Source organism: Poecilia formosa, unplaced genomic scaffold, assembly GCF_000485575.1.
Source record: "Poecilia formosa unplaced genomic scaffold, Poecilia_formosa-5.1.2 Scaffold263, whole genome shotgun sequence".
In the NCBI taxonomy this organism is placed as follows: Eukaryota; Metazoa; Chordata; class Actinopteri; order Cyprinodontiformes; family Poeciliidae; genus Poecilia; species Poecilia formosa.
Genome location: NW_006800202.1, coordinates 677,574 through 689,321, shown reverse-complemented (window position 1 = coordinate 689,321; position 11,748 = coordinate 677,574). Strand labels below are relative to the sequence as shown.

Genomic DNA, 11,748 nt, shown 5'->3' with positions numbered 1-11,748 from the left:
CGGACATTGTGGTGGTGGATAAAGAACAGAGGAAACAGAGGCCCTCGGGGCAGTCACCCCCAAACTGGAGCAGTGGCTCAAACAGATCCCAGGAACAACATCAGACATCTCAGTCCAGAAATGTGCAGTTCTAGGCACAGATACTGCGCAGAACCCTCAAGCTCCCAGGCCTCTGGTAGAGGACCCGAGCTCAGAGGATGAAAGAGACCACCCACGGAGGGTGAGGGGAATTTTTATATATATATATACACACATGCATATATATGTATGTGTGTATATATATATACACACATACATATATACACACACATCAAATATATTGGGCCTCTGTCTTTAAAAACTGGTTTCCATAGCGACTAAAGGATTTCTCAAACATGGATGAAAGAATCAAGGCAACACTTCAGGTTTGTTTATGATGAGAGAATAACATGATGTAAATCTAGAAAAAAGTCAATTTAACAGTCTATTAGCAATTAATCAGAAGACGGGAGCAACTTCAAGCATTCAGCATACTGAGGTGAGAAAACTTTCCCTAGAGTAGACAGAGAGTCTGATGAGATCAATAATGTAAATGCTTCATACTAATGCAGTACACTCTTTAACATCCAGCATCAGATGCACTGACAGGTGATACCTGAGGTTTATTTAAGTGACTCCTTGAAGACAGAAACACAATAGTCATGAATAATAATATATTCAGAATGTTTTATCACTTTTTCAGCCATAAATTAGCAAACAGCTCAGGGCTAAATGTTTCAGAGGTTTTCTGAGACGTTTCCCAGCCGAACCCAGCAGAAGGAGCTGCAGCCTCCACCCTCTACTTGCTTCTGCATATTTCACTTTCCAACCGTTTTTAAATCATTTATGAAAGCAGCCGGAGCTGCAGGGGGAATGAATGTCTGGCATCCTGAGCAGGCAGCTTGAGGTTCTCCCTGCGGGAAGGTGACATGTGCTACAGTTAGCCAAACAAAGCTGCATGTGTGAGCGCAGCCTTCAGGCTGAACAGGTGTGTCCCTTCAGCTGGACCGGACTTAGAGCTTCACCTGTTGCATCGCATTCAGAGGGAAAACGAGGACAGAAAGGAGCAGGAAACCCATCCAGTCACTTCCCATCACACGAGACCACTCAGCCCATTCCACAGGCCTCAAAAAATCCTCTGAGTCACCGCCGCGTCATGGCGCCATGGCAACCAAACACCAAACAGGCCGGCTAAAAGCAGCAGAGAGGAGGGAGGCGTTTCACCACACAGGCATCAGAAGATCTGCTTCCTCTGGAAAACAGCATCAGAGCCGAGGAGCAGAATCACAAGAGGCTGAACGCTGCTCTCTCAACACTGAGATTAATCAGTCAGCAGCAGCTAATGCGACGGCTTATTAGGCAGAAAGAAGAGTACATTTCCACCAAAGAACTCAGAAATTTAACAATGCATCTCATAAATATTATAGAAAGAAAAAAAACATGGAAAAATGCTCAGAAATTTGAAGACTAGTCTCAATTTAAAAAAAACAAACAAGAAAAAAAAACATGCACGTTTGACAATTTGCGCTCAAAGATTTCAGGGGGAAAAAAAAAAGAAAAAGAAAAAACCTACATTTCTTTCTGAGCTCAAAGGTAAAAATTTACAAGAAAAAAAAAACCCTTAAATTTTCAGATCTGACATTTTCTAGAAAGAGAATGGAAAATCTGAGCTCAAAAAGTCTAAAATTTGACAGACATTTTTAAACTTTTGGAGCGCAAAAATATTTCCAGAAAAAAAAAAAGAGATCAAAAATACACAACTCAAATTTTGAGCTCTCAGAAACTTTCCAGAAAGAGCATGGTAAATCTCTGAGATCAAAGTTGTAAATTTGCAAGAAAAGTCAGAAATTTTGTAAAAAAAAAAAAAAAAAATCTTGGAATTAACTTGGAAATTAAATTTAAAAAATTTTCTAGAACATTTCTGAAATTAATCTAAAAAAATAAATAAAATTTTATTCACGTTTTCAACTTTTTGAACTAAAAAATTGGCAAAGATTTTTCCTACAAAATTTCAGAGATTAATCTGAAAGTGTACATTTTTAGGCACAAATCTACTTTTTTTCCACCCATTTACGGTGTCGTAAATCCAGGCCGACTTCAGGACAAAGTCACCATGAATACAATGAAAACCCAACACAATGATCAGCCGCTGCAGGACAAAGAAACGTCATAAAGATGCATTTCCTGCAGGACTGGTGGAGAGCTCAGCGATAAACTCCTCTAGCTGCTCTGCATCTTCTAAAGCAGAAACAGAAACTGAAACATTTCATAATTAGAAAAAGGTTTTGAAAGGGTTTGATGTCGAGAGTCTGAATGATGCGGTTTAACTCTGCAGGAAGAGAAATGGTGTGATGCTCTCAGCTAAACTCAACCCGTTTGCAGCAAAAGCTTAAAAATGTCAAATTACTGGCTCAAAACAGAGGAAATAACTGAAAACCTCCAGAACGTCACTGATCGGCTTTCACAGACAGAGATGTCACAGACATGTTTAAAAAATTTATAAAATGAGGAAATGCTCCAAAAATGAGATGTTGTGAATTTATGAGGGCGTGCAAATAGGAAACCTATAGTAGTTTCATTTTCTCTGACCTGAAAAAAACCCACTACAGTCAATAAAGCTCAGGTTATTTTTGTTTTGTTAAATCAGGAGCCGCATCACAAATCCACAACCTTCCATTTCTTATAAAGATACAAAACACCACAACATAAAACCATAAATGAAGCTGCAGCTGCTCTAAGGTAAATAAAACATCAGCTCCAAGGCCTGGATGCTAACTGCATTAAGTTGGAGAAACATTTATGTTGTTGTTATGATGAAGCTACAAGCTAACATGAACAAAGTTATGAGCCGTTAACATCCCATAATAATCACTGACCAATAATCAGGCTCATCATGCAGCAGCTGCAGCCTGTAGCACACATACAAGCATCGTTTCACTATAATATTGGATAAAATATTAGAGACTAGGACTCGAGTCTCAGACCACGAGTCCCAGCCAAATGTCGAGCCTTATTTTGTGACATACATTCATTTCTTAATCAGGATTTCCTGAACGAGTTCCTTTACAATGTTTGAGCCCCTGAAGAGAACAGGAGACGTTTGTTTTTCTGCAGCAGCAGTTTTTCCATGCTGGAGGGAAAGATCTGGCTGCTGGAATGTTTCAGACGCTGGGTCTAAATCAGAACCAGAACCACTGATGGAAAATACAAAGCTAAAACTGAAAAGCTTGATTTAAAAGCTGCATTTATCCCTGCATGACGACAGGAACTGAGCCTCAACAAGGCAGTTGGAGTGAAAGGTGGGGCATTGTGTGCAGAGGTGTGTCCCTCTAGCACAGCCCAGGCCTGAGGGACACCGAGAACGTAACTGGGCTTGTTAGCCAACGATTCACACAGACTCAGCAAGCGGGAATGTCACTGTATCAGGTCTGGCTCCCTGCAGCATTCCTGCTACAGCATTCCTGTGAGCCGCAGACAGAAAGAGCCTCGTAGTGAAAATGCAATAATCAGGTTTACTCATGAAGATCCGGATCCAAAGTTGCAGAGAAACACTCAGACTGAGTCCGAGGGCTGGCCGATAAAAACAACATGTCACGGTAATCAGTATCAATACATAGCTCTCATGTGACTTTGTAGCTGACCGCCATCTTGATAGGGACTGAAGCTAGCTGTCATGATAGTTGCTATGACAATAAACAAGCCACAAGCTTAGAACTACCTCATTCCTAACAAGAGAACGTTGGATCACAATGCATTGGTATAGAATAAATTAAACAGTCCAATGTACTTATACTGTTACATTAACCAACACAAACACAACTGTTACTCCATTACAATTTGAGTACCCAGGTCTGCGTAACACTAAGATAAAGATAAATATCAGTGATGTATACTGTGGTACTTATGGCTAAGCTAGCAAAATTAGCTGCTTCTATGTGCTAGCTAAGACAAACGTAGCCTACAAGTAAGTATGTAAGATTCTGGTGACTCTGCCAGTCACCAGAATCTTATTATTCATGTGAAAGGGTTCGTACGACATTTTCCAAAATACTCTTTTGTTGGACTCGAAGCCATAGCTCATCTATACTTTGCTCTGCACTGACCTACCAAGATGGCGCGGATCACTTCCGGTTCAGACATGTGGAAACGATTTCTGGTCCAGAACCACACAGCATTCTGGGAGATGTAGGCAAAGGAAAGGCTTTAGCTGCTCAACCTCTCATGGCCAGCTAGCAAGATTGGTAGGATAAACTCATCACTCTTAGGTTGCCTAGCAACCTACTCACTCTTTGGTTACCTAGCAACAACCTGTTGAGTAACTTGCGCAGCAGCAGTTTGCCTCATATCTACTTAAAAATAAACAGCATGGAGCGCGAACTGTGGATTAAACAGCAAAGGTCATGCCACCATGTTGAAATCCTAACTTCTGAACTAGAACGTTTTTACCTCAGGTCCAGGTAAGCAGCTGACAAGTTTCAGCTTTGCGCTACACTGCCCCCTATAGGTTCGGCATGTTTAAAACATGCCGAACAGATGTTCATCCACATGAACATCTGTTCATGTGGATGAAAACTTCTCTTTTCCTATATGTACAATATTTTTTGAATCAAAGATATTTGTTTTCATAAAGAACAAAGATTCAAATTCAACAGAAAAAAAAAACAGGATGAAACGAGCGTCAGAGGGATGGGCTGCGTTTGCTGATGACCAACAGATGGAAAGAAACACAAAACAACACTTTGAAATCAAAACAGTCGCTCTGAACACCAATTTTTATCAATCACTTTGTGCAGCACCACAAAGCAAATATTTAAGAAAAAGATTCTCAGCTCCCCCTGCAGCGCGGCGCAGAACCGCTTCGTTACAGTCAGTTAAACTCAATCTGGAGTTACATAATCAGTGACTGGTGTCGGACTGGGAACCTGCTGGGCTTGTCACAACACATTTTACTGGATGATAAACCGTCACTGAAATTATTGTGATAAACGATAATACTGTCATTGCATTTTGCAATTAATATAATAATGGAATAATAATGCATCTTCTGAAGAATAAATTTAATTTCCCAAGAACATCTGATATTGGAACTGGAAGACATTTTAAATATACCAACTATATAAACAAATAAAACAGATCATGAAGTCTTTGTAAACAAAATTACCCTTCAAATGGACAGAAAACAGACAATAATTGCCAGTAAGCACTTATGCAAAATAAAAAAATTTAATTGAACTGCTTTGTTCTGTGTGTCAAATGTTTTTTTTTGTTTTAAATGGCAGCTTTTTGATAACATTAAAGGGCAGCATCAACAAAAACAAGCATGCAGATGGAAATCATTGCTCTCAGTTTGATTAATCATGTGATCAACTGATTAATTGGTTGATGTCTGGAACCCACCGCTCCTACCTGGCTTTCAGCTCCTTGTGCTCCTCCCGGATCTTGCCCAGCTCCAGCTGCAGCCGCGCCCGCTCCTTGGCCACAATGTCCAGCGTTTTGCGGGCGTCGGCCAGCTCCGTCTCGTACGCCGTCTTGATGCCGGACAGGTCGCGTGTGACCTCCGACTCCGACTCGGAGATGCGCAGCCTCAGCGAGGCGTTCTCAGACTCCAGGGAGCGCACCTTGTCGATGTAGACGGCCAGCCGGTCGTTGAGGTTGCACAGCTCCTCCTTCTCCTGCAGCCGGGTGATGCGGGCCGGGGAGACGGTGCTGCGGCGTTTCTGGCTCGGGGTTTCCATGGCGAGTGATGGTCAGAGGTGCAGATGTGGGGAGCTGGCTGTAGGGAAGGAGAGGCGAGTTAATGTGAGGTAACCAGTTAAACGGTTATCCACCAGAGGATTGTCAGAACTGGATTGTCTAATAGTGAGTTCACACCAGCTCCGTTTAATCCTTTTGTCTGGAAAGTCCGGTTTGTTTGGCGTCAATCACATCCTGATGAGATCTGGTCCGCCTACCAACCTCGGTCTGGGTCTGGTTGAAGTGAACTCCGGTTCGGTTTGAATTCTTATGAAACAAGGTTTTATTTTAACTTCATTATAGATGTGAAGTTTGTCAAAATCTCTTCATTCACTCTGAATTTATTTTGTTTAATCAAAAAGTTGTTTCTCCAGACCTTTACTGGTGTATCAAGCGCTGCTGTTGATGGTTAGTGGTTACCATAGCAACCATCAGCTCCGCCACCTTTTTCAGTTACTTTCTGTAACTGTAGAATCAGTTCTGCATTTACATTAAGATATATTTTAACACACATTTTGGACTCATTTAATCACATACAGTGTTTCATGAATAATTTTGCCATGTTTTGTATATATTTTTTAACCGTTTATTAATAATGTTGTGCCTTTTAGCTGCATTTTATTTTACTGCTGCTAACTGGAAGAAATGGCTCGTTACCAAAGACGAGAGATATTTAGTATGTCAACTGGATATTTGAGGAAATTTATATAAATTATATAGAAATGTTTAACCAGGGACTGCAGAAGTGATTAACTGTAGATAAACATCAGTTAGATGCTCATTTCTGTTTGTATGCATTGTTCTTATCAAATAAACTAATACATTAAATGAAGGTGAAACTGTGTAGTATTTTAGTGTAATTTCTAGTGTAAATATAGTAATACAAATGAAATAAGACAAAACTAACCCACAGATTTTGTGTTTCTGCAGTGAAACACAAACAGGCAACGCAAAATTAAAACATCTCTCTTCCTTTTTCTTTCCAGACTTTTGAATTAAAAAGAAAAAGCTCCTAATTGCTTCGCCTCTCCGGAGATCCAGAAAAAAACGTTCTGCTCCAACGTTTTCTTTCCACAAAACTTGCAACATCTCCAGATATAAAACAATCTGAGCGCTGAGTCATATGATAAACAGAGCGGCAGGATGCCCAGAAAAGGGCAGCAGGACTCAGAACGAGTAAGAGAAACTGATTCAACATGTTTCTGAATGTCTAAACAGAGTTAGAGATTCAAAAACTTATCAGTGTCACTTCAGTCAGAAGAAGAAATAAGATTTATGCCAAAAAACACTCAAAAATTGCAATTAGGTTCATATGATTTGCAATTTATTTAGAAAAAATGGAAGTTTCTGATTTTGAAAAGTAAAACATTTGATTTTTTTTTAAACTTATCAATCTATTTTAAAAAACCAGTTTGAGTTTCCAAAAGTCAAAAGTTTTTTTTCTAGCAAATTTTCAACTTTTCAAGCTCAGAAATTTCAAAATTTTTCCTAGAAATTTCCTGTGATCAAAATTCTAGTGTGCGTGTGGGTTTGTTTTTTTTTTTCCATAAATCTACTCATTTTTCTTTCCATCTACAATGGTCCTAGTTCACCATCGGACCCGAGTTTAAACAGATTAAAGTAAACAAGTAAAAGAGGCTCCGACTCTCCGCCAATAAACCGTAATAAAGCGTTTTTTATCCGCCGCTATCTCCACCGATAATCGTGGAGGACAAGAACAGATTTGGTGAATGTTTGATTCTCCAGAGGAGAGTGGGCGGGAACGCCAAACTTCGCCATGCATCCCAGCGCCGCTGTCACAAAGTCTCCATGTGGGAGGAAAGCCCGAACACGCCCACAGCAGCGAACTCACACTCCGAGGCTTCAGGAATAGCTGAGTCCAAATGAAGCCCGTCGGAACAGCGAGTCACAGAAACACGTGAGGATCTTACCGTGGCGGTGAGAAAGTCCTCCCTGCAGACTGCGGAGGGGAAAAACGGGACGGCTTTGAGGAAGTGGCTCTGCTGCGGTGAGGGAAGGATCGGCTGAAGTCCTGCTCTGGTGGGTGTGTTGTGTGCGCCTTTGGCTCAAGCCCTGAACTGCCTGCCTGCCTGCGCCGCAGCGCCTCTACCTACTGCTGGAGCAGGAGAGGAGGCGGGGGAGGGGAGGCCGCGAGGAGGAGCCAGGATCCGGCTCCGGCTCCCTCCTACCGCTTCCCTTCTCATTTCGATCAGGCTGACCTCAGCGGCTGGACTGAGCGGTCTGTCAATAAAACGCAGCCACTCTGAAACCGAGCAGCTGGAGGCACAGGGAAATGTGCAGAAACATCCCTTAACTCGCAGGAAAAAAAAAAAAAAAACAGAAAAATCCTGCAGCTGAAGAAAAAAAAATACAAAACAGCTTTTTAGGAGGAGAAACTTCTCTGAAACAAAACTAATCAACCAGGCAGAGCTGAAATCTGGCAGGAAAATAACCCAAAGTCCAAACCTGAAGGGAAATAATCCTTAAAAACAGCTAAATAAATCCATAATTCACCCTGCAAGCCTAAAATGTCTGACACAAACTGACCCCGCTCTTATATTTATTTCTCCGGGGTGGAGTTAATGGAGTCACAGGTCCAATCAGGTTGGGATGCAGAGAGAAACAGCCGTTGTTATTTACCTCCTCACCATGGAAAAGTGTGCGAATGAGGCCAGACGGCGGCTCTGTTTGGGCATGGGGAGTATCCCGGCCCGGTGCCGCGTCGGCCTCCCAGTAACACGTCCCAGTTAGGAGCTGCTCACGCCTCCTGCCCACACCAAGACCTTCCACTGAAAACCAGGCAGGCAGCCAAGAGGAGCTTCTTAAGAAAAAAAATCTGCCAATCTTCAGATCTTTTCTTTATTTTTCACCAAACAAAACCTTCTAAAGTTTGTTTGTGCAGCACATTCAGGCAATTTTAGTCAGAACTCCAGCAGCAGCAGTCTGGATCAGTGACTAAAGATAAACATGGATGAGTTTCTCTAGATCTCGTTTTTTTAGTCATCTAATCCTGGAAATGCTCAACAGGTGATAGAAGGCCAACTTTGTAACTGACTTTATTTGGATCTGAAGGTTCAGGTCAGAGTCCATCACTACAGATTTCATCCCGATTTCTCGTTTCCAGCTGTAATAACTGAAGCTGTGAGTTGATAGATCGTTCCCCTTTTGCTCTAAAGATAATAAATGGTGATACATCGATCCCTGATCTTTAAAAAGTCTGAGCTGCTGAATCCGATTCTGTCTGATACCAATTTCTTTAGTCAGAAATGTCGCTAAATATATCAAGAAAGTCACTGAGTTTGTAACAGTGGGGCAACTATTAACTGCAAACATGCAGACATGACCTGGTGGGCGAAGCCAACAGTCAAACCTCCCACTGCAGAGCAGAAGAGGACAGTAGCTGATTTTAAGACAGAGATGAAATCAACTTCACATTTAAGTACCGATAATCTCTCCCTAAATGAAGAAAATCTGTGCCGATAAATCGATGCGTTTACTTAGTGTTATAGTTTTAGAAATGATCCCCTGCTATTCCTCTTCTGAACTCGTTCCAGTCGCATTAAAAAGTTCCTTAATAATAAACAGTGGAGGATTTAATGATTTATTATCACCACTGTATGAACGACTGCTTCACTTTGGTCCTGAACAGTAAAACAAATGGTCAACAACAGAGATGTGGTTCTTATTCTGAACCAAAGAATCGACCCAGCCGACTCTTAGACGTCCATGTTAGCTGTGGATCCTCTTCCTGTTTGCCACCTTTTCTTCATGGTAAACAATGAAAGCAGGAAAAACTGAAACCAAAGACAAACCCGTTGGGTTTCTCAGTGACTTCCTTCTCTTCCAAGAAAAAGGGGATGCAAAAGAATTTCAGCCTTGAAAGGAAAGTAAAACGTGTTCAGATCGACTTCAATCCGGTTTAAAACCTGCGGAACGAGCTCTGCAGAACGAACGAATGTTCCTCTTTCAATCCGGCCCAGCCTGCATTCATTCAGATTACAAGTTAAATATTCACAACTCAAGTCAGTTCGCAAGAAACAATCTACATTTATGACCAGTCAGCTGCTTTTTCTCCTTCACAGCTCTTCACTCGTGGATGTTAGTCATCCAGAAATCCAGAAAGTGGCTCAACATCAAACAAATGTTGCTTTGTGTCTTTAGTTTCCAATGCAAATGATGATAAAACCGTGCAGGGTGGGGTTCAGATCGCTGATAGAGTCAGAGATGCAAACAAACAGCCAGAATCGACTCTGATCCGACGACAGGAAGCGGCTCTCCAGTGGGAATCTGAGGAAACTCTCGTGACAAACTGCCCACATTCAGATGCACTGACTCATCTGAAGCCTTTTCTCCTTGAATTCAGCCTGATTTCTGGAACCATATACTTTTCCTCCAGCGTGCCTCATCGTCTCCGTCTGGGGAAACTCTCAGCCCGGCACACATCTGATCACCAAGGTTATTACAGTTAACCAGAACCAGCAAAATTAACGGAAAATTCAGAAAACATTTCCGTTAACAGTAAAAATATAACTGGACCCTTTTCCAGGTTTCCATAAACCTTCGAACGCCTCCTGAAGGTGGAGCTTACCGAGCAGCCTTTGGGTCAGAACCCAGTAATAACCAAACCAGAGGCACAGAAATGCCTTATCATCATCATCATCTTCACCTCGCATTAGTATTATGCATTGTAGATAAGGAAAAGGAGTAAATTTTCACCATAAAAAAAATAAAATTTTGAGTGTAATCTCAAGAATTTCCTACTTTTTTTTTTATTTCTGAGTTTCAAAATGCAAGATCTTGACTTTTGAAACTGAGAAATTTAAGGTTTTTTTTCTAGAAATTTTATATTAAATTTTTTCAGAATTTTTTGTAGCACATTTTCAACTTTTGAAACAGATTTTTTTTTCTGCTAGAAAATTTCTGAGATTAATAAAAAAAAAAAATCAGTTTATTTCCATATACAATAGCCATAAAATGCTATTATAAGGTTAGGACAAAGTCCAGAAGGAAAATATGAAATTAAGTGCCAATTCAGATTATTGCATGGACTTTTATTTACAACATAAACAGAAATTAATGCAAACGAGATCAAAATCTTTTGAAGCTCAGAAATGTCTAAGTTTTTTTTTCTAAAACATGTCTGGCATTAATCTCTTTAATCTCCCTTTTTATGCCTTTTTCCGCTTCAACAAACTTGATTTAAATAAATAAATCACTAGCGGATCTCTGAAGAACCTGCTGGAATGCAGAAGAGGCAATTCCAACATTTAAAGTACTAAATTGATTCAAAATGTTGAAAATAATCACCTGAGGACCAAAGTTTCACCAGACTTTCTTAATCCAGGCCTCAACATCCACAGAAACTGAAAGGAAACTGATGTCTCACTCTGAGGTCAAACATCCAGAGAAACTCAAACTGATCATTAAACCATTAATGTACCCAGATATTCACTGTTTAGGGTTTACAGACTTTGTTTAACTGACTGTGTTTTAATAAAATCTACTTAATTTAATCTGTGTTGCAAACAAAGCTGCTTTCTTCATGAATCATCTTCAACCTCCCAGTTTGCGCCTCTCTGGCGCCCCCTGCTGCTACTCTAGCTGCTCTGAAGTAATTTAGTAACAAACATAGCGCCACCCAGCGGCTGAAACTCTGCATAAAAACTTTTTTCCCCCTTTTCCACAGCATGGGTCACTAAGTTCATGAACTGATTCAACTCCTTGTCTGTCTGCCCACTTTAATAAATCAACACAGGGAGGAACAAAGGGGGAAACTTTCATGAGAAAACCAGCGCGTTGTTGAGCATCTCGCCTTACCTTCTATCTTTGCAGCTGTTTCCAAAACGCCTCTGCTGTTCACGATCTCCGCTGACCTTTCAAAATGTCGACAAGCCGCTTAATCATCGCTTTATCTCTTCTCTGAAGGGTGTCTTTGAACCTAACTGAGAGCTGCCGAACCGAACCGAGCCGAGTCCAGACCGCCACCACCTGCAGATC

At 41.0% G+C, this 11,748-nt stretch overlaps 1 protein-coding gene across 2 annotated transcripts in view; it reads right to left on the bottom strand.

The window, feature by feature from the left end:
- LOC103150820 (lamin-A) overlaps positions 1–11,748 on the bottom strand; it is a 44,272-nt gene extending 32,524 nt beyond the window's left edge. Inside the window, exons 1-2 of one of the 2 annotated variants that reach the window (XM_007570567.2) lie at positions 11,569–11,748; positions 5,425–5,791 (exon numbers count right to left, since the gene is read on the bottom strand). In XM_007570567.2, the coding sequence (XP_007570629.1) occupies positions 5,425–5,753 (329 nt within the window). In that variant the 5' untranslated portion in view covers positions 5,754–5,791; positions 11,569–11,748. Of the gene's footprint in view, positions 1–5,424; positions 5,792–7,682; positions 8,209–11,568 lie in introns of those variants that run through there. The other variant, XM_007570568.2, reaches the window with a different exon arrangement.